The following is a 24,668-nucleotide window of genomic DNA, read 5'->3' on the forward strand; positions in this document are numbered from 1 at the left end:
AGGTGAAAAATTCATACCCAGTCCAGAGTGTTGCTCTCTTGGAAACAATTTGGTGCTGCAGCTTTCACCATAACACCCCATAAGAATGTAAACGTAGTGCAGGTTTAATTTTCCACTAATGACATGTCACTGCAGATGGATGAAGTACTACATGAACATTTGGAGAAGGTAGAGATAAACTTCATGCATCACATACTTTGAGCCCCGCTAGACAATGAGATTGACACTGGAGCATTTATCCTGACTTTTGAGAGGTATTCAATTTCAGGAAAGGTCAAAATAATAATTTACCAGTGTGATGTGAAACCGTACTTCCAACTCCTAATTCAGTGCTTTAAATGCCAGCACTTCAGGCGTATGTCTTCCCAGAGTACATATGACTCAATTTGTGGAGTATGTATGGCTCAGTTTGGGTGTGAATTATGCTGTTGTACTCTGCATTCACTGGGCTGTGATCTTGCTCCGACTGGACTATGCTTGTCAGGTTTAAGGCTCAGTGGAACCTTCGACTTTGAAATTATTTGACCCAGTCCAACATCAGGGACCAATTCCATAGTTTCCATCACTGAAGCAGGGATCATGCCTCTTCAGTTACGATGGTACCAACTCTGGAGCTCAGATGCAATCACCATCCAACAATTTGCTGATCATCCAACTTTTCAGATTGGTTTTGCATACAAGGGGCATTCACCCTCTGACACACACTGCCTTGTAGAATTACCAGTTGGGATGTGCCCCGATGCCTCTGCCAGACTCTCTGCATAACCCCATCAGAATGCACTTCTTACTTTTCACAATACTCCCACACCCTGGTTAGTATTCAGGCTGCATATGAGGATCAATCAGTTTCAGGAACCTAAAGTTTGTCTCCCTCATGACCATTCAGCATCTGTTTCTCTCAGTTCTTTAGGAGCATGAGGGTGCTACCTTCTTTTACATTGACGACTGTAAAACCACATATAGGGTGGGATCTACTTACACATTTCACACTGGTCAGAAATAACATTTTCTGCCAGAAATATGCAGTGTTTTTTACAGTGGAGCACTACCGTCTATTAAATAGATCTTCTTCAACCATGTTTTAATTTTTAGTAATTCAGTGATCAATCTCCAGGCTGTCGATGATGTTACTCTTATCACTCTGAGAGATCTACTATTCACCATCATCTCCTCTCTGACCTCGGTTGTACTGGCTGCTCAGTGTCTCTGGGTCCTAATTCATGCAGATATTTCAGGGAATACTGGCCGACCATTGGCTATAGAACCAATTACTTGCCAAACATTTGTTTCGATGGTCCCAGGTGCAAATTTGTGAATGCAAACAAGATTTCTCCTCTTTTGGAGATTGAACACTGGTGGGTCATTGCCTCGTCTGATAAATGCTGTGCTGTCATGGAAACTACTTCTGTAGGGTGCTGCTCGTGCCATTGCCCCCCAGGAAGATTCTACCTTACTGTGTCACCTCTGCACTGTTCATACCAGATTAACCTAGAGTTTTATCTTACATAATGAGCCACCCCCATGTGATTGCAGAGCCTTACAGACAGTAGCTCACATCCGGGTAGAATGTCCCCTCCTCCTGGCTCTCCGTGCTGAGTATGGTCTTCCAGATTTATTGCCTCCGATATTGGAGACATACAAATAGTTTAATTTAGTTCTTCATTTTCACTGAGAAACTTTTCTCTCTCTCTCTCAGATATAATATTTGAAACTACTTCTAGGGCAGGGTGGTCGAAGGTTGGCTGTCTCCCACTGCATGCAGAGTCCAGTGGGCCCTCAATTCTACTTCCTCCGCCAGGTGAAGGCAAGACCTTGAGGATTCCTTATCCTTGATACCAGCTGATAACAAAAGAACAGTTAAACAGATTTTTAATGTTTTCTGAAGGGTAGTGGTCCGTTCCAATCTGTACCACTTTCGTTATAATGGTTCAGGGGTGGGATGGCTGTGGAAGGGACACCCTCCATTATATGGTAAGCCCCAGAGGACACACACCTGGCTCTACCTACCTGTTTATTTGTCTCACCTTATTTTACTGTAACTGATCCAATTGCCATTTATTATGTTTTGACCTTCTCACTTTTACTATTATGAATCTTCTGCCTGGAAGACCTTGTTTCTTCCATAACTGTTTTAGCCTTTTAGCCTTTTATTAGGTTGGTGGGGTCAAGGAACATTGTCATAGAACTGTAATCATATTGTCTGTAAACTGTAATCCTTCGGCCATTATTATTATTATTATTATTATTATTATTATTATTATTATTATTATTATTATTATTATTATTACAGATGTTCCTTCTTCTGTGGTGACATTTGTGCATCATGGAGGCAACGCTGGCTGTTTGTGAAAGACACCTACCTAGGCTACATAAGGCCTAAAGATGGCCGTGTGAAATGTGTGATGCTTTTTGACTCTGGCTTTGAAGTTTCATCTGGTATTTACGCTACGGGACTCAACCATGGAATGCATATATTCAACTTGTCAAGGTTAATATTGACAATTTAATAAAAATTTGCTTAGTTTGTAAATCTACCTTCTCAATTTCTTGAATGTGATGCATATTTCAGGATGGAGCATAACACTTAAAGAATAGGTGATTAGATTAGATGTACTATTTGTTCCATAGAGTCTCAAGGATGTAGAACTTGTCATAAAACAAGAATACATAATATATATTTACAAAAGAGATACACTAATGCCCCTTCCACAGATCACAAGTGAAATTGTACTCATGGATGTGGAATAAGTAAAATATGTTAAACACCTTTTCATTTAAAAAGTAATAGCAAACATGCCACAAAGCACATAAAGCTACAATAAACTGAGGTGTATATGCTAATTCTTACACTATTGTAGTCTCACAGAGAAAATAAGTATCCAGTGTTTGTTTACATTGATCGCTTTACTGCATTGAAGACGTGCAAAAGCCGTATTTTACATAAAACATTATTTTACATTATTAATAATATACACATCAGTCAGTCCGACTAAGAAGTTCATTCCATGAGAAGAGATATGTATTATTTATGAGAAGTTTCACATAGGAATTTAATACTACATCTACCAGACTGTAAGACGAGGTTTTTCCACAAATTTGACAATCAGGAATTATGAAGTCATCTTCCTCTATAGATGAAGCTTTGGAAGTTGAGGTCACACACAAATTTAATTTGAAGAATTCGTAAGGATGGGATGGAGAACAGTGGCACTAGCTAGGTTGAGCATTAGGATGAAAATGAGGAAGTAAGTTTAGAATGGGCAACACATATTGTAAGGCTGCCAACTATTGGAATGTATCAGTGTACCTTGGATTTGGATAAACATGTATCATGCTTAAACATTTAACTTCCCTCCCCATGAAATCTGAAGTTAAATTATTATGATTGAATAATATCTAGTTACTTGAACGGCAACTTTCGGGCAAGAGAAGTCACTTTCCCAATATTTTTACACAGTTATCTCCCACACGTCCAGGTAGAAATTTTGTTACTATTTTTAATTCTCAAGTATATAAAACAAAATGATTAAAAGTTACAGTTCATTATCATACTCTGGCTGATGCTCATTGTCGATATCAGCATCTGGAATAAAATCTCTGTAGCTTTGCAGAAGTCCGACGATCGTTGACTCTGAAAATTCTTAAAATAATCAAAGGCACAATTGTATGCCATGGGGAAGCTGTCTTTGGTGCTATGACATACTCTGCAGTGTGGATATCGGTGTCCAAGTTGTGTATCCATTTCGATAAAGGCCAGAATTTAAGCTCTTAAAATAGAGCATAGACAACTGTGGTGCAGGCTCTACTGATTTCCCAGGATGCAAAGCTCCCAACAAGTTATGACACAACAAATAATGTTCCAAGCTACAGACAAGGGAGAAATTAAAATAACCAAAGAATTGAGCGCACCTTTCCCATTCACGGAATTATATTTTTCCATAAATTATCTTCCTAGCTACATTTCAGGGTACTTCATCCTCTTATATGAGATGAAATGTCAGCACAATTCATCAAATTACATTCAGTATTCAAAATGACAGCTTACAACAATGCCAGTAATTACAATTCCACTGTGATCCTACTATCCGCAATTCTCGCTCAGAAGCAAATCAGTCCACTGTACACATAATGTTCCACATTATATCCACAGAGACTTTATATCACGAGTCAGGAATAATGTCTCTTGCGCAGTTGTAAGGAGCCTTTGAGCCATTTAAATCAGTTGCTCATTTATATATACACATTTGTGCTACGTGATAAAAATTAATAGATAACAGATGAAATTACAAATTGTAGTTCACCAATGTCTACATTTTGTTGGAATTGAAGTGACTTTAAAATTTGAGAAACAATCAAAAATAGTATACATGTCTGCAGGAGATCAGTTGGCGCAACAAATGAAACGTGAGCTTCAACTATGGTGCTAAACCTTCTACTACACTACTGCACTGGTTATTTTGTAAGTCGGCAACATTGTTAACCTGGAGTGGCATCATTTCTGCCAGTTCATCCACAGGAAGCAGAGGGGACAATATATTGTTGACATTTAGTTCATTTACATTGTCACTTCTATAAGAACTGTAAACTGTAGCAATCAATAATGGATGCAAGTCATACCCATGACTATGTTGTGAAATATAGTTCTAAGAGTTCAGGTAATTCACATTTTGTTCATGCAGACAGCACAACTCTACTTTTAAATAAATAGTGATTCATGAAGCAGAAACCACAAAAAGCTGTGCAGGAGTAAGAAAATTTAGTATCATAGAAGTGAATGTTCCTAGGTGGCTTCAGAGGAAGAATAAACAAAAGAACACACCAGTTCTACATGCCAAACTTTCAGGGGACTGAACCAGGGTAGGTTTCGTTAACTAGAGCAGCAGGTTGTACAGTATGTTTGAGAGAAATGTAATGAAGACTTCCTGATTAGTTGAGAAATTACCTGAATGAAGGTGCTAGGTATAGAATAATTTTCCAACTGCATGTGTCATGGAATTAAAAGTAACTACTGGCTGATGCATGAGGATGATGAATAGGCAAATCTTACATTATGATGCCAAATGACACTAGCTCAGTGACTTACTCAGATTTTTGAGAGAAAAACTGTGTGTGTGTATCAGTGTCATGTAATCAGTTTGAGAAATTGTTATGACTGCTAGGCCAAATGGGCAAACCTGACCAGATATCTGTTTATTTTGATATGCCTTTGAATGAAGGAGGTTAAAAATGTTGCTATAAGAAGATCTGTCAGTGAAAATACCTGCAGGAGTTACCTTTAAATACCAAGAAAACAGATAAATGACAAATGACAATATGATAGACATTGGAGATTGTTTGTAATAGAATACAAGGGTCTTTGCACAATAGAAGAGAAATGCTGGTGGTGGGTTGTTTCATGCGGCATCTTGCCCCAGATGGTAAGGATCAGATATCAACCTGATAACAATTCCTTGTAGCATGACACCAAAAATTCAAGTGTTGGGCTCTTTTGTGAATGGGCTTTCTTAAAGCTCATCTGTGGTAACTTTTACAGTGAGTGGTGTCAAGGAGACAGTGCTGTTACTCCATGGGAAAGGTAAATAAACCTTCAATATCAATGCTGGGCCAATGGATTCTAGCTGTCTGGGACAGACTCTGGAGCGAATCTATGGTAAAAGGATTCAAAAACTGCTGCATATCCAATGCTACACTTGATTCAGAATGAGATGTAATATAGAAGGAGTGCCAGAAAAGAAGAAATGACATTGGGCTTACAAATAAAGATGAAGATTATACTCGATGATGATGATGATGATGATGATGATGATGATGTGTCTTATGGTTATGATTAGGATGATGATGATGAAGATGATAAAATGTGGTGGTATGAACTGGTTCATAGAAAGGAAACAAAGAAAATGAAAATAAACATTAATGTAAACCATTTCTTTTGTTTATTTTATTTCACCTTCTATTACCAAAATATTTTTGGTAAAGGAATATTCCTCAAGCAGGCTCTTCAAAAAACTGTGGGGAGGTGTGACTTTTTGCCTAAAGATTTGTTTAGGCACTTTAGCATTTCTGTGATTTGCTCCTCCCACTTTAATTAGATATCAAGTTGTAATTCCAAGAACTTAATGCACTCAATGTCTTCAGTCTGCTTGTCAACATATTTTACAGGTATACTAGGGGTCATGTCTTAAAAGTTTTGCACAACAAATAGCAAGACTTTTCAAAGTTTAATGACAAAGAATTGTCAGGGAACCATTTACGAGGTCTGCTCGAAGTATTCTGGAACTGTGATCACTTTTCTACACCTACCTTTTATTTATTGCGCATGATTTCCTGTGAAATACTCTCCTCCACAAATGATACACCACTCCCAATGCCATTTCCACTTCCGGAAGCAGTCTTGGTATGCCTCTTACTGGATCACACAAAGCACTGTCTGTAAGTTTTCTTTTATCTCGTCTATTGTTGCAAATCTTCATGCTTTCAGTGGGGTTTTCAACTTTGGAAATAATTAAAAAAATAGCACAGGGGCCAGGTCTGGAGAGTATGGAGGATGAGGCAGCACAATGGTTTCATTTTTTGAGCAATAGTCACACACTGGCAGGGATGAATGTGTGGGTGCGTTATCAGATGTAGGGGCCATGAATTTTCTCATGACATTCCTTACCATTTCCTTCTCTTACTTTCTTGAAGGTGTTGAAAGTACCATCGGTATGAATTCATTATGAACTAATCCTTCAAAGTCAACAAAAACTGTCAGCATTGCTTTAACATTTGACCTGACGAGCTCTTTTTGGTCTTGGATGACCTTTCCTGATCCATAGTGTAGACTGTATCTTGGTCTCAGCGACATAACGATAGACCCACATCTCATCACCAGTTATCGCTTTCTTAAGAAACATCTCGTTCTCATTTGCACAATCCTAAAGCTCTTCACAGATTGCTAGGCAAAGGTCTTTCTGGCCATGACTCATGGATTCATGAGTCGTGGGACAAATTTGGCTGCAACGTGATGCATTCTAAGATACTGTGTCAGGATTTTATAACATGATCCAACTGAAATGTTACATTCTTCTGCAATCTCTCAGACAGTCAATCTCCGATTTGGCATGCAGAATTTCGTTGATGTTCCTGACATGAGCATCATTACTAGACACTGAAAGGCATCCTGAAGGAGTCTTATCTACAGGGTGTTACAGAAAGGTATGACCAAACTTTCAGGAAACATTCCTCACACACAAAGAAATAAAATATGTTATGTGGACATGTGTCCAGAACTTTCCATGTTAGAGCTCATTTTATTACTTCTCTTCAAATCACATTAATTGTGGAATGGAAACACACAGCAACAGAACTGTAACACTTTGTTACAGGAAATGTTCAAAATGTCCTCCGTTAGCGAGGATACATGCATCCACCTTTCGTCGCATGGAATCCCTGATGCGCTGATGCAGCCCTGGAGAATGGCGTATTGTATCACAGCCATCCACAATATGAGCACGAAGAGTCTCTACATTTGGTACCAGGGTTGCGTAGACAAGAGCTTTCAAATGCTCCCATAAATGAAAGTCATGAGGGTTGAGGTCAGGAGAGCATGGAGGTCATGGAATTGGTCCACCTCTACCAATCCATCGGTCATCGAATCTGTTGTTGAGAAGCGTACAAACACTTTGACTGAAATGTGCAGGAGCTCCATCGTGCATGAACCACATGTTGTGTCATACTTGCAAAGGCACATGTTCTAGCAGCACAGGTAGAGTATCCCGTATGAAATCATGATAACATGCTCCATTGAGCGTAGGTGGAAGAACATGGGGCCTAATCAAGACCTCACCAACAATGCCTGTCCAAACGTTCACAGAAAATCTGTGTTGATTGCACAATTGCATGCGGATTCTCATCAGCCCACACATGTTGATTGTGAAAATTTACAATTTGATCACGTTGGAATGAAGCCTCATCCGTAAAGAGAACTTTTGCACTGAAATGAGAATTGACACATTGGATGAACCATTCGCAGAAGTGTACCCGTGGAGGCCAATCAGCTGCTGATAGTGCTTGCACACGCTGTACATGGTACGGAAACAACTGGTTCTCCCGTCTCCCATAGTTCTCTCCATACAGTGACGTGGTCAACGTTACCTTGTACGGCAGCAACTTCTCTGACGCTGACATTAGGGTTATCGTCAACTGCACAAAGAATTGCCTTGTCCATTGCAGGTGTCCTCATGGTTCTAGGTCTTTCCCAGTCGCGAGTCATAGGCTGGAATGTTCCGTGCTCCCTAAGACGCCAATCAATTGCTTCTAACATCTTCCTGTCGGGACACCTTCGTTCTTGAAATCTGTCTCGATACAAATGTACCGTGCCACGGCTATTGCCCCATGCTAATCCATACATCAAATGGGCATCTGCTGACTCCGCATTTGTAAACATTGCACTGACTGCAAAACCACGTTCGTGATAACTAGCCTGTTGATGCTACGCACTGATGTGCTTGATGATAGTACTGTAGAGCAATGAATCGCATGCCAACACAAGCACCGAAGTCAACATTACCTTCCTTCAATTGGGCCAACTGGCAGTGAATCGAGGAAGTACAGTACATACTGACAAAACTAAAATGAGCTCTAACATGGAAATTAAGCATTTCCGGAGACATGTCCACATAACATCTTTTCTTTATTTGTGTGTGAGGAATGTTTCCTGAAAGTTTGGCAGTACCTTTTTGTAACACCCCGTATATCTTCTGCCCAGCAATTTTTAAACTGTGTGAACCCTTTGTAACAATGAGTACAGCTTAAGCACTCATCACCATAGGCTTCCTGCATCATTTGGTGTGTTCTGTGAAGGTTTTCTTGAGTTTCACACACAATTTAGTGCTGAAGCATTGCTCCTCTAACTTTGCCATCTTAGAATTTGCAAACTGTATGGCACAACACTCTAATCAATACAGCACTGAACAATAATTAACAGACATACAACAATCAAATTTCCAGCAATTACACATTAAACATATGCGTGTGCAGGGATGCCAGCCACATTTCGCTCTAACACACCATTGGCGCGGAATTACGAATGTTCCAGAAATTTTTGAACAGACCTCGTATTAATATCCATAAAAATTTCACTATTTGGTCTTTGTAAAACTAAACTTGATTTTCTCTTTATTTCAACGTTTGTATCATCTGCAAACAAAACAGACTTGACATCTAGTAATGTTACTGATGAAAGGTCATTGAATGCACAAGAAAATTTTAGGTCCTTGAGATGGAACCTTGTGGGACACAACATGCTATTAGTTCTCAGCTGGATGATGCCTGATAGCTTAAGAAATGTCTTTCCATACACCCTTTGTTTCCATCAGATAAGATTTGAATCATTTTGCAGTCTTTCCAGTTATGCTGTAATATTCTAATTTACTTGAATGATATTATTTGCACACCGTGATACCTTTGACAGTTCACAGAATATATCAGTATCCAGTGATTTTTTTGTCTAATTAATTAACTACATTCTTGCTATTTGTGTAAATATCTTCCTCAGTACTGCAACCCACTAGAAATCCAGTGGTTAAGAAGCCACTTATATATCAGTTTTATAGAAAAAGTTCGTGCCAAAAATGAAATTGGACAGAAATATGACCATATTTCATTATTTCCTTTCTATACAAAGTCTTAACTTGAACACATTTCAACCATTTGACTCTGGGCACAGTCTGTCTTGTGCAGGCTCACAAAGTGTCAACTGCTGGGTATGGTCTTGCTGTATAGCTGATAGTGCAAGATTCCATGCTGGACTTGGGTGGTAGCCATCGCCCCTTTAATAAGATTCGTCCCTGTTAAAGAGATTGTTGTAAGGCCTTATCTCAATTGATTCTTCAGTGATGCTCTTCCAAAATTCTCAAATTGGAACATATGTCCTTTACATCCCAGATGTATTCGCCTGATGTGTTCCATGCAGCGTTGTGAGATACAGTGGTGTTTTTGTTCCATATACTGGCAGCACCACTCTGACAAGGGGTGCCATATGCCAGGTATTTGCAGTTGCAGTTTGTCCTTTACTAAGCTAAGTGTGTCTTTAGTTTTTTGTAGTGGTTAAAAGAAGGCTTTGATTGATTGATTTTTTTTTAATGATTCTCTCAATTTTAGCTGGAGGGGCCCAGTATAGGAGATAAAGACAAGTTACAATTTCTGTAACTCTTCTTTGCAGGTGGCTGTAGCAATCATTATCTTCAGTGCATATTTAATTTGTGTTTTTCCATGTCAAATCACTTGATTTCAGGACATTTTCCCGCTTGACCATCACTGATTTCAGCAAAATTGTATGTGAACATTTGCATAATTCCCCGGTGAACATTGGTAAAGTTTAATATTTGTCGAAGCAATACTGCCCAAAACAAAATCATTTGTTTGACTCCATGCACAACTTTGCACAAAGCAACATGAATTTCTGGCAAATTCAGACTGTTATATCGTTGGCAATATTTTGTTGAAAGAAATGAAATGTGGTCACCTTGTACAACTGTAAGCATTGTCTTAAAAATAATAATGAAAAAAAGTTAAGAGTTATGGTCAGCCAGAAAACTTTAGACACAGTCGTCCAAAAAAATTCTAAAGTTTGGCTCCTTATATCTCAGGGTCTAAAGGTATGGAAAACTTTGAACTTGGCATGCAGTAACGTAACAACACAGTGTTCTCAAATATAAAGATTCATTTATGAGCCACTTTCCTATACTGAATAAACTAAGTACAAAGTTGAATTTTGTAGAAAGGTCAAAATGTATGAATTTCAACATGATTTTTCAAAAAACTGTGTTCTGTAAAACTCTCCATGTTTTTGACCTCCTAAAAAGTATATTTGATTATCCAGTACAAACTAACAGCATTAGATAATTTGAATCAAAACTGAGTGCAAAAATTGTGGCATGAAAAAAATGTAAACTTTGGGTTCTTACATCTCATAGAGTAAATGCATGCTGAACATGAAAGTTAATAACCAATAGCTTGGTAGCACAAAATTGTGGAATACAAAATGTCATTCATGTTTTTTTCAGTAATCTGCAAAGTCATCAAAAATACTTAGGGATTACAGTTACAAGTAACCTAAATTGGAACAATCACGTAGATATTGTTGTGAGTAGAGCAACTCAAAGACTGTGATTCATTGGCAGAACACTTAGAAGGTGCAACAGATCTACTAAAGAGACTGCTTACACCACACTCGGCCACCCTATTGTAGAGATATTGGTGTGGGATCCGCATCAGGTGGGACTGATGGATGACATTGAAAAAGTTCAAAGATGGGTGACTCGTTTTGTGTTATCGCAAAATAGGGGGAATAGTGACACAGACATGATACCTTTTTTGTTGCGACGAGATCTTCAAATTTCAATCACAAGTTTTCTCCTCCAAATGTGAAAACATTCTGTTGGCACCTACGTACATGGGGAGAAATGATCATCATGATAAAATAAGAGAAATCAGGGCGTGCACAGAAAAATTTAAGTGCTCATTTTCCCCACACATCATTCAACAGTGGAACGGTAGAGGCAGCTTGAAGGTGCTTCATTGAACCCTCTGCAAGACACTTAATTGTGAATAGCAGAGTAATCACATGAATGTAGATGTAGAAACAAACTAGCCAGAATAATCATGCTGCAAATAAACTTTTAACTTTGGTTTCTTATGTCTTGTTGATTGAAGGCATGATAAACATAAAACTTCGGATGCAATGACTTAGTAACATAAGGTTTTGCAATATAAAATAACATTCACATACTGCTTCCTAATTTCTACGAAATCAGTTCAAACTTGATTTTTCGTAAATATTACAAAAAATAGATCACATTCAGTTTGCTTGTAGAAAATCTGTTTTGCAGTATTTATTTCAGACTAATCAGAGTTGGAAAGAGTACATTTTCAAGCATTCAGAAAATCTCATTCAATTTTGCAATTGGTCTAACAAAACCTGAAAATGACAGACAGATGTGAGGGAATATACCATGACCACAGGCTACATTGCAACAATCTAGTGATTTTTATCAAGTCATATCTCATTATATTGAATTGGTAAATGGTTACTGCCAGTTCAAGAAAAAGAACCAGCAACTGCATTGCCGTAGGGGTAATGCACAATAGCAGTGCAGTACCAGCCAAGTGTGCGTTTCTTCATCCAGGTTCCCGAGCCTCTAATTTGGTTTCTTAATTTAACTTGTAAAGCCTTCTGGTGGTATCTGTCTGCTTACAAAGCCATTTGTACATTTCTCAAATGTGTAAGAGTATCTCTCATAGGTAGCAGGCAAAAAGTAATATCAATTTTGATTTTAAACTTGTGAACTTTGCAACATTATTGACATATCAGTGGAAAAAAGTGAAGCACTGATAGAATTTATACGTCCTCGTGGTCTGGCTCTTTCATTTTATGGCCTCAAAAGACTGGCCGATTGTTGGGTATCAGTGAAACACCTCATTTCCACTCTCTCTGTTCCTTCATTATATCCACCTGGCTTACAATATCAATTTCCAGAAAATAAACAGCAGAAAGTGGTTCAAAAAATTTCGAAAAATAGAAACTGCAATACTGAGAAGTTCAAAATCAAAACTGATATTAATTTTTGCATGCCATGTATATGAGATACTGCTAAAGATGTGACAATCGTAGATACGGTTCTTAACAAATGGCTCTGTAAACAGACAGGTGCAACTACGAGGCTTTGGGACTTAAATTAAGAAACAAATGAAGAAACAATAAAGAAACCCACTTGTGGCTGGTATTGCACAGCTACCGGGCATGATCGTTTTGGCGATGGGTTTGCTGGTTCCTGTTCTTGAACCAGCAGTGACAATGTCACCATTTACCAATGCAAGATAGAGAGAGATGACTTTTCAATTTAAAAACAAAAACCAGATGCTCCGAAAATGAAGAACAGGTTGTTGCAATATAGCCTGTTGTCATGGTGTATTCCCTCAAGTTTGCCAGTCATTTTAGTGTACATTAAAAAATCAAACATGATTTTCTGAATGCTTGAAAATGTGCTATTTCCAGCAGTAATTAGTTTGGAATCAGTTACAGAAAACAGATTTTCTTAGCACAAATTGAATGTAATCTACTCTAATAATTTTTACAAAAATGAAGTTCGAACTTATTTTGTAGAAATTAAAGCAGTACATGATTGATATTTTATACTGGAAAAATATGTTACTAAGTTGCGGTTGTCCAAAATTTCATGTTTATTATGCCTTTAATCGACAAGACGTAAGAAGCCAAAGTTAAAACTTCATTAACAATGTGATTTTTCTGGCTAGATTGCCTTAATTTATGTAGTATTGTTAACCCATGTTGGAAATTTTACATATTGTTATGGGGTGGGGGGAGTCTTAAAATAGGTTATTTCAAATGAGACTGGTTTTGAAGCTTTAATAGAAAATGGTATTTTTTAACAGAAGTGTCGAATATACACTATTTTCAACTTCTCACAATCATTGTCATTTTTTTTACCATTTTGCAATTTATAGGAAAGTAATGAATGAAATTTTGTGTTTTACATCCTTGTGCCTCTGTGCTATTGCATATTAAGTTTCATTTTCAGCAAATGTTTACTCTATGAGACATAAGAATCTAAAGTTCACATCTATTTCATGCCTTGATTTTCACACCCAAACTTGATTCATATTATCTATTATTAGTTCGCACTGGATAATCAAATATACTTTTTAGGCAGTTAAAAACATGGTCTTTCTGATGATCCCAGCTTGGAGAGTTTTATAGAACAGAATTTTCTGCTAAATCACATAGAAAATAGTGCACTTTTCACATTTTAAAAAAATCTTGAATTTTGCTCTTAATTTATTCTATATTGGAAACTGGTACATAAATGAAACTTTATATTTGAGAACTGTGTGGTGTTAGGCTACTATGTACCAAGTTTAATGTTTGTCATGCCTTCAGTCCCTGAGGTATAAGAAGACAAACTCTTGAATTTCTTTGGGCAATTTTGTCTAACATTTTCTGTCTGAATATGTCTCGTAAAATTCTTTTCATTTTTTATTGTTAAGAAAACACTTAGAGCTGTAATTTCCTTCAACAAAATGTTGCCTGAGATATAATAGCTCAAATTTACCAGGAAATTGTGCTCGCTCTGCAGAAAGTCACACATGGAGTCAAATGAGTGACTATATCTTGGCCAGTATTTCTTCAATTAATGCTAAACTTTACCAGTGCTCATCAGGAAATGTGTGAATGGTCTCACAAAATATCGCCGAATTCTGTGGTGGTAGAGTAGGGAGGCCTAGGCAATGCCACCTAAACAACAAGGCCTCACAGCTTAACTATGATGTCATGCAATCCAGACGAGGCACTTAGCGTCAAACCTGCCTTTCGCCAAATTATTGTACTAACACTGTTTTAGAAATGAATAAATATTAAGATAGTAAAAGACATGAAGATGATTGAGCTTGACTATAAATGAAATTACTGCGAGTTGATTTGTTATCTCAGGGAAAAACGGGGAAGCATTTATTGTTTTCAGCTGTGTCAGATGTAGAATCATGAAATTTTTTTGCGCTTAAGACAACTTTGGATGCTGAAAAATTTCAGGCACTACAATCTGTCGAGCTGTTAGAAATGACATTACTGAGACTTAAAGCTTTTTTTTTCCCCTTCCCTTAAGGTATGTCAGATACTGAAGCAGATGGCGGAAGAAAGTGTTAATTAACAACAGCCTATTTTGAGTTATTGTATTTCATATATTTCATTAATATTAAAGACAAAGACATAAACAGAGTAGGCAGTGCATTCTGATGGTACACATGAAACTACTACCTCCTGGAACGTTGGGTATTGGGAAACAACAGACAAAGATATCAGTTTAATCCTTAATAGATGGCTAGCATTTTCTTCCAGTGACCCCTTCAATTGTACCAAAGTTTTTATTTACACTGACACAGTTTTATTCTTGTAACATTGACACAAACAAAATTGTAGAATGTACAGCTTACTCATCTAAACAATGTTCAACAAATAATAATATACATCCATAACATATTTCAAATATATGGTTTGAAGTAAATTGTAAACAGTAAAAATGGAAAAAAGATTACTGATAACTCCCACTGAACCTAGGAACACAACCAAAACTTACAGAATTATCTATGAATTGCATGAAACAGCCCAGCATTGTTCTGACAATGAAGTCATTCATTCTACAATACACTTACAGTAATATTGCACAGAGTTAAGAAGTATCAGTCATCATGAATGTAATCTTGTTTTCATTTGCAATGTTCGTTTCACAGACATAATGACTGATGTCACAGCCTCTTAATAGTTCATGTAAGGACAGATGGTAATAACCACTCAAACTATTCCACATTTGCATTTCTAGATAGCAAAGATTCTTCTACAAAACATCTTAAATATTAATGATGTTCTCAATTATTGTGCCTACGGGCACAGCAAAATATGTAGGGAAGATAATAGATTTAAGTGTTCAAATGGGAAATCACATCACACTAACAGATTTCTACACAAAAATAACTTTCACACAAATAGAGGAAGAAAAGCGAGACAATCCAAATTGGTTTGTGGGATTGAAGGGACCAGACTGCTACGGTCATCGGTTCCAATCCAAATTCATGACATGTAAAAGAAATACAAACATGCCACCCTTGTCCAAATACAATTAATTTTCAAAACAGGATTAACATAGCACTTGGTCAAAGACATGCAAATACTTCTCACAAAACTCTACAAAATGACAATGCTTTGCAGATAATAAGCAACATGAATGAGAGCCATCTTAGAGACAGTAAAGTTGCTATCATTACAGCTTGAATGTGAAACGAATGTGTGCTGCTTTCAGTGGAAAACTACAAGCAGATTGTTGGAGGGATCAAACAGCTTTATTTTTTAATTAATAAGGTATGCTATATAGCAGAAAAAGACTTATCTAAATATTAGGGTGAGTACACACAATAAGTAACCGATTCGTAAAACACACAATGCAGCACAAAAAAGGCACCAGAACTAAGAAAAAGTACATATTAAAACATTAGGAATCCAGGAATTTACTAGTTCAAATATCAAAATGAAAAGTGGTGCATATGACCAGCAGAATATTTCACAGAAAAACAGACATCATTGCAGGTCACGAATATGAAACAGCTCATTTCACATTAGCATAGCAAAATACACTTACAAATCTTCACCATGTAGCCATATGTACAAATTAATTTGTAATGTTAATTTAAAATGACTCATTCCAAATCATTATGGTTTATTGTTCAAAATGATCCATGGAACATGAAACTAACTAACACTATAACACTTCACATCAAGGACAAGAGTCAAAGGTATGGGAATAACAAGTGTCAGCAAAAGCACACACCTCGTCCGCCCAGAAAGAAAAACTCAAATAAAAATAATAGAAAATAGACATCTCGTAAATAACCTGCTGGATATCTGAAACCAAATATTCGACAGTGAAAACAATAGGGGGAGCAAGACAAGCAATTATGATTAGATGCACTTCCTCTTACCACCTAACAATTCACTCACAGCATCTCACACCCACACCGTTTGACATTTGCATACTGTCCGAAACCACATCGCCTCACGTCAAGGATAAGAGTCAAAAGAATTGTATAAAAAGCGTCAGCAATAGCACATATCTCATTCTTAAGGAAAGCAGCACCCAAAGAACAACAGAAATTAGAAAACTCTTAAGGGGAGGTTTACTATCTTTGCCCAAAAAAAGCATGTTCTTTGAGGATTTTTTTCTCAGGATGTGTTACAAATATCAATGTCAAACTTAGTCAAAATGTTTATTGATATTTCCTCTACATACTGGAATTTTTTCGACCGGAAATGTCGAAGAGTAAAGGCGGAAGTGCCATCGGAACGAAACAAAATTTCGATGTAGACCTCCACGTACGGTATGTCACAGCTTAGTCGTGTCGTCTAAAATCAAAATTGAATTGACATTAGCGAAGTAGATAAGATTCTTTAAGAGTTGTGCCTCGCTTAAGTTATTTGGACCATAGGAAACAAAATGGCGGCCATTTGAAAAAAAATTGGGTTTTCTTCATCGATTTTTCAACTTCGTCAGCCAAGTAAAAATATTTATAGGTGATGGAGCAGAATAAAAGTGGTACAACTCCTAGACAATTTAGTTAGCTTTGTCAGAAACAAAGAATCATGCCAATCGGTTCAGTAGATTTGAAGTTACCACACTACGCAATAAAAAGAAAGTCATTTCGAGAAAAAACGCGTTTGAAGTTTTGACTAAATATAAATGCAATATTATGCAACATACGTTCAATCTGCTATTCCGGGTCCATAAACTAGTCCTTATTCTTCCTCATAGAGAGCGTTCAGCTTGATCTGGGCCATCCTGCGCTCGTCCAGAGCCACTCATACGGCCGTTGACAAGCGGTTTCCTGCCGCTTGAATCCGGTGGTCATCCAAATGCTTGTGAACTGCTTCGAATAGAGTCCCTGGGTGATGTCCTTCATCATGGTCTTCAGTATTTCTGAATACCCTTCGTTGAAGCTGCTCACGGCCAGGAAAGTCGCAATCTCCACAGTCTTCGCACCAGAATGCAAATGCTTGCGGACTAACTTCCAAACACATGCGTTCGAACTTTCATTTGAATATTGTGTTTCCTCCCAAGCACCGGTACAATAACACGTCCTCCAAAGAAAAAAATCTGGTGCATGAAAAAGGTCAATTTCAGGCAGGTGAATTTTTTGTTGAAAAGTGAATAACACAAACTTCCGTTCCGTATTCGGAAAAACCATTTCAGGGGTGGATTCTAAACACGTTTATGGATCCTAAAATGCAACATTAAAAAAATTGATTTTCTGGACCAAAAGATAGTAAACCTCCCCTTAAGCAAAATATTAACACCTGTCCAGACAACAAATTTACACTATTAGTGTGCTGAATGTTTGTCACAGACATCCTTCCAACACAGTTCTCAGTTTCCTTTTGTTTAATGTCCTATGCACCGTATCATTTTTCCATTTCACAATTGTTATTAAGCAAAATATTAACACCTGTCCAAACAACAGATTTACACAATTCTTGTGCTGAATGTTTGTCACAGACAGATCCAGATAGCCGTTGATACAATCCAAAATTGAAATTTTCCAAGCAGCAAGTATGACATTTTAAGTTCTGACAGACAATACATCCTTGGTTCTAATTATGCATATGTTGTATGCTTGAGCGCAGATTGTGTTTCCTTATTGAGTTTAGCACTTGACAAATTCATGGAGCTCCAGTTGTCTAGCCAATTTAGGGAATTTTCTAGAAATTTACACCTCTCATCATCCTCGTGGCTTGTTAAAGGCTGGAAATTTTAAAATGTGAACCTTCTTCTTCTCTGCATAATTACCATCACAACCCAGAACACAACACTTATTCACCATTGTGATGATCACTTCTGAACTGTTACAGGCAGAACACACTTCAAAGAGCAGAAAAGCAAATGATTTCACAAGGGAATTCAACTCGCTAACACTACAGCTTTGAAACAGTTGTTTACATGGCTCCACATAGCATTCCTACTGGCTTCTAGATCGTGCTGCTACTGGTAGGTGGCACTGGCTGTATGCCTGAAGTAGAGGACGTCACTCGCCTATTGGCAGAGTGTTGTAAGGCCTTGTGATTTAGGTGGTTTTACCTATGTAGGTTGACATGGAATGACCCATCCCCATTTTACTGTATCCATTTTTGGCAAAACACATCTTCAAAGTATTACAGCTCAGCAGGGGGCTGTCTTGCCACAAATGGCACAAGACTTGTGAAATAGCGATGTTAGAACTGTGTACCGCTGTGTTGGAGGTAGACAGCTCATTGCATGTAGGTACAGATCTGTGTGCGGCTTCTTTCTTTAGACTGCATGTCTTAAGATACTGTCTGCTTTTCTTTTCTTATTAGAATGCCAAAAATGGAAGACATCCATTCAGGGTCGAGGCCAAGGTTTGTATGCAATATGTATGTTCAAATTAATGTAGGGTACAGTAATTGTGGCAGTGGCACATTTTTTAATGAAAGGTACTTGATTATATTCAATGAGGTTATTTCTGTTTCTTTCAGGGAAATGTTGAAGAATGCTATGCACAAATTTTGTGATCGCACTCTCATAATGGAGAGATGTTAACTTGTTAGTTGCAGACTGAGAGAGGCTGTTTAAACAGGTGCCAGGGATAAAGATCTGTGTGATTTTGTACTGGTTATGGTGATGTGTGGTAGAAATTATAGAGAGAGTAAAGGCATGACTACAGTAAGCAGGTTCAAATGGGGGCACACAGAGATGAAGAGGCTTGCACAACAGGGTAGATTAACTTGGTGGTGGTGGTGGTGGTGGTGACGCTGACAATGACACCGACAATGACAACAAGTGCATGTTTTGCAGATCTTACAGTATTACACTGCATAGTTGGACATCACTCAGTGAACATATTGTATTTACTTAAAAGTGAGTCACATTAAAGTAAAATAGCAGCTCTGATGTAAAAATTGCAGTCTTCCACTGCCAAGCTGAGATATTTACTTTCCTCTTGTGCCTGAACCCAAAAACAGGATTACTGGAAAACTATGAGAAATAGTTGTCAGCCAACCCTACCTCAGACTTGGTCAGAAGTGTGATCTGCCAGGCAAAGCTCCAGCTCAGGGAAGCCTGTTCTATTTCAAGAACACTTGTACATTCATCATTATACATGGCTGGCATTGTCTTGCTGAAAGACAACATTTAGTAGAGGAACATTTCTTGAGGCTCTAAAACTTACATTATGTAGTTACTGTCCTCAGTAACCAATGGTGACCCAAAGTCTGGCACACAGCATTTGTCCCGTAGGTTGCCAGAGTGTGATTTCAAGGTAACGTTACAACACATTGCGATCATCAGTATAGGACAGGTAGCATCAGGTATCACCCAATAATACCACATTGTACTGTTGCAGTGGCCTGACATTGAGCCAATACTGTGAACAAAGTTGTCCTCTGACCGTGCACGCAGGATGGTAATTATGTGTTGTGGTCACATTGTGTGGTCCAATGCCACCTTGGCACTGTACTATGACTTTTCTTTCCACTTGTTCCAGACATACAGCAGTATCTTAGTAGTATACCCTGTTGATGCTTAACATTCCATTCCACTCCAAAGCTGACACTGTGAGCATGCTTGGACTCTGAAGCAGTTTATTTTAATATTTTGACTTTATTTGACTAGCACTCTACTGATTCCTTTCACATTTCACTACCTGACAACCAAAGAGAGAAAGTAAGTTGCTTAGCCTGTGTATACTTCATTTGTTTGGAACTGCAATTATCTGTCTGTCATACATTGTTGCAAATATTCCCTGACTTTGACTACTTCCTGATCATTGTTTCTAGGTGTTGCAAGTTTCACAAATTTTCTAAACATTTTTGTGACATGAGGTGGTAGATGTATTACTTACTACATCAATTTCAACTTTTGCTTTATGTTCAGTGAGTTCAACACCGCTCATAAAGAGTGCCCTAGAAGTTCCTATCAGCCACAGAACAACAAATTGGTATTGTAAGATGGAGACTCATTGGACTGCCCTTTACTGAGCTTCAAGGACAGTTTTCTTGATGTTACCATGTAGAAGCAACAGTGTGAACAACGATCAGAGGTTTGGCCAAAAAGTTCAAATGAACTGGGAATGTCTGTGACTAGAAACATTGTGGGGAGCTGTCATAGGAAACTGTGGGAATCATAAGACACATCATGTCAGCCAGGAATATGGCATCCCAGAGTCCATTGTATGGCAAACCTTATGCTTTGTACAAAAAAAAAAGGGGGGGGGGGGGAGGGTTATCACATTCGGATGCTCCTCATCTTGAACCTTAGGACTATGGGGCTTGCATGGCCACGACTTCATTAGGGCAGTAAATAATGAACATTTGGTGGCATACATCCTGTTCAGGGATGAGGCTGGCTTTCATTCCTGTGGCCTCGTCAGTCGCCACAACAGTAGAATATACCCTGATGAACAGCCACACATTGCCATGGAAATGGAATGGAACACTCCAAATTTAAATGTGATGCTGGACCTCACACAACAGCACATTTATGGACTATTGTTTTTTGCTGAAGCAAAATCATACCTGGATATGCTTGACCAATTTCTGTAGCCTCAGGTGTTTACCAACAACATTCAGAATTTTGTGGTGTTTCAACAGGAATGCGCCCCACCACATTTTGCACACTCTGTGTGGAATTACCTCGGTGAGATATTCCCTTGATTCTGAATTTGACAAGGCTCACCCCAGTTATGGGCAGCATGCTCAACTGATATAATGCCCTTGGCCTTCTTTGTGTGGGATCACATCAACGGTCAGATGAACAAAGTGAAGATTGGGGATTTTGTGGCACCTGCTTGAATGCATTTCAACAATGCACCAGCGTATGTTCAGGTGCACTGAGGAAAAATTGTAACCCTGTTAGAATATGGAGTGCAGTCATGCCAAGCAACAGTAACAATTTCAACGAATTATGGTGTCTTCTTTCACGTTATATTCATGTTCTTTCATATTATTGTAGACATTTCATTTGAATTAAAAAGCTCCATCCCAGAAATGTTTTGGGCTTCTCGGGCACTCTGTATATTCTGTTAATTTGATAGATTGTGTTACACAATGGGATGCCATCTCAGTTTCCAATTGTATACTTATGATTAAAGTGTTTTGCATTGTGTTAAAATGCTAGGTGGGTTCCTAAATTTCATTGTCATCAAAACTTTTTTTTTTTCCTCTGGTTTCACTGTCTCAATAAATCTGTTGTCACAATCAGTGCTTTCTGTCACAATCAGTGCTTTCAGAGTGTGTGGTTTTTTTTTTTTTTTTTTTTTTTTTTTTTTTTTTTTTAAAGAAAGTGACCTGAAGACAACATTCAAATACCAATAGGGTATTAATTCTGCACTAGAGTAATATGTAAGACAGCAACACATCAACTCAAGTTTTCACATGTTATTACTTAGCACCTGTCTCTATACAATTCAGCATAGCTTTCCTTTGTAGCTTCTAGATTCATATTTAATTGTAATTCTCTTGATTTTAGGCAGCTAATTGTGAAGTGCTGGTCTCGAAGAAATCGGAAGGAGTGGCTCTCTTTTCTCAAGGATGTTACAGCCAAAGGTAAATTATTGTAGATCTTAAGATGAAAACTTGTGGAATAGAAATTTCTTGTAAAATATACTTTATAGTTACGCTATATTAATTTTAGGAAAATTTGTTTATTGCTAAGTTGGGTGAACAGACGATTATAATGTTAGCAGTTGCTGCCATCTGCTCCACTTGCAAGCAATTGGTATCTGTATTTTTAAAGGTAAAATGGAACTCATAATTTATTGCCAGACCTGTTGGTATGCTAAGGGCTATTCACTTCTAGCAGTGTAGTTACAGTCCATAAAACTTACTTTTGTATACCCTCCCTATTTTGTATTTATGCAGCAGAAGGTACGTACTGACTGCAGCTTTGCTTGGTCTTGTTTCTTTCTCCATACTACTCTATATCACTGATGCCCACTTTATGATAATTAGATCAAATGCTATTTCTTAGCAGCCTATCTACAAAAAAATTTCCTAATTTACTTCTCTTACACTTCACAAGGAAAACATCGTAATGCTCAATTACTTCTCCATTGAAGGCATCATCCAAAAACAAATTACCAGATGCCCCGGGCACCTGCATGGCACCATTCTGTGCCAACCTATTCACAGTCCATCTAGACGAATCCTCCCTAGCCGTACAGAATCCCAAATCCCTCTACTGGTTCTGATTCATTGATAATGTCTTCATGATCTAGACAGAAGGTAAGTACACCCTTCCCATATTCCTGCAGAACCTCTACACCTTCTCACCCATTTGCTTCACCTGATCCCCCTCAACCCAACAAATAATCTTTCTCGACACTAGCTCCACCTCACGGATAATTCCATAAGTACCTCTGTACCTCAAGCCTACTAACCATCAACACTACCTCCATTTCAACAGCTGCCACACGATCCACATCAAGAAGTCCTGTCCATGTAGCCTAGCCATGCTGGCCATCAAATTGAATGCAAAGAAATAGTATAGCTTTTCTCTTTTGAGCTCCACAGCTGATTCTTCTTAATACTAATAAGAACCAGTTTGCTTGATGGGTGTTAAACATATTTACAAGTTTCTAACTAATAAGAACCACCACAGCTGTTTTGATACACGTCTATTATTTAATGACCAGTTTTGTTTAAATGACAATCATCAAATTATGCTGTGAACAGACTTCATAAGAAATCCTCAGAGATGTGGTAATATCATAACTTAAGAATTCTAGTTATTTTACATAATGCCAAGACAGTTTGTCATGTTCCAGAATTTGCCTTTAATCTTACATGAGATAATTAGACTTCTTAAGTAATGATATTGACGCAATTCTGTGAGGATTGCTTGTGAAGATTGTTGAAAGAGTAACCTAATGATGATTTTTTGAATGAAACTAATTGTGATGTAATAAATTGCATCAGTATAACTTTGGTGGTTCATATTAATATTAACCTTTCCTGAATTGTGCAGGTGGGAACTCTCCCTGCATCACATCCTCTACTTTTGTATACGCCATGGCCTCAACCTTCACTAGTCCCAGTCATCCATCTGCCTCTGTCCTTATCCCTCCTCCCACTTCAGCCTCACGTGTGTGTCGTGTGTATGTGTCGTGTGTCGTGTCGGTGTCGTGTCGTGTCGTGTGGTGAGTAGAAATCTATGCTATTTCATATCTTTGTTTAACATTCTGCAGATGACAGGGTGATTATATCTTCAAAATGATGACCGCAATGTACTTTCTTTAGTAGCCCAGACAGATGTAGTATATTACACAGATCACGAGGATACTCTTCTATTCCTTACCTGTAGATTGCACAGTTTTTTCCTCTTGTTTGGTGATTTTTGTGTGATGCCATTTCATTGACCAAATTTTCAGTTTAAGTCTTCCTTTAGTCTTATTCACAGGAACTGCTAAAATGTTCAGCAAATAGAATATTTGATTTTTCTCTCCTTTGAGATCCAACAATACTGTTGTTAAGTAGCAATCATAGTTTTAACATTGAACAGATGTGGCTTGTTCAGATGTAGGTGAGTGAACTGAGTGAAACATTCTCACATAAACATTGTTAGCAACAGATATCTGTTCTGTAATTCTTGCTTCAATACAATGCTTCTTGAGTGACAGCTGCAGTTAAGACAAACTGACAGTTATATGCATTTTCAGTCATGTTGAGTTGAAGGGTTCTCATCGGCAGTTACAGAAGACAATGTGAGGGACAGAGAATGATCTTCCTTCCCAATCACTACTTTCGCTGCTTCACAGTATTCTTACAAATATGCATTTTTAAATATAGATTTTGTCTAGCTTTGTAATTACAAATTTTGAAAAATATGACATTACTGGGTGGTCATCCAGAAAATAAAGAATATTTGTACACAGCATCTTGTTGCAGCTGATTTTCATTTTCAGTAAAATCCTTGCCTAACATTAGTGCTGACTGAACTTTTAGTTAAGATTCTTGGGCTTTCTGTTTTGTACAGAAAGTGCAGAAAATTCAAATAGGTGGATTCACCTGTGTGCTTCTAGTTTCTGTATTTTTGATGCTTTTAGATACAAAAATTGTT

At 37.8% G+C, this 24,668-nt stretch overlaps 1 protein-coding gene across 3 annotated transcripts in view; it reads left to right on the forward strand.

Moving 5' to 3' along the window:
- Positions 1-24,668, forward strand: part of LOC126354992 (phospholipase D1) — a 190,620-nt gene that overhangs the window by 62,925 nt on the left and 103,027 nt on the right. For all 3 annotated transcript variants that reach the window (XM_050005100.1, XM_050005102.1, XM_050005103.1), the window contains 2 exons: positions 2,291-2,488; positions 22,080-22,156. In XM_050005100.1, the coding sequence (XP_049861057.1) occupies positions 2,291-2,488; positions 22,080-22,156 (275 nt within the window). The remainder of the gene's footprint in view (positions 1-2,290; positions 2,489-22,079; positions 22,157-24,668) is intronic.

The sequence above is a fragment of the Schistocerca gregaria genome, chromosome 3 (assembly GCF_023897955.1).
Source record: "Schistocerca gregaria isolate iqSchGreg1 chromosome 3, iqSchGreg1.2, whole genome shotgun sequence".
NCBI lineage: Eukaryota > Metazoa > Arthropoda > Insecta > Orthoptera > Acrididae > Schistocerca > Schistocerca gregaria.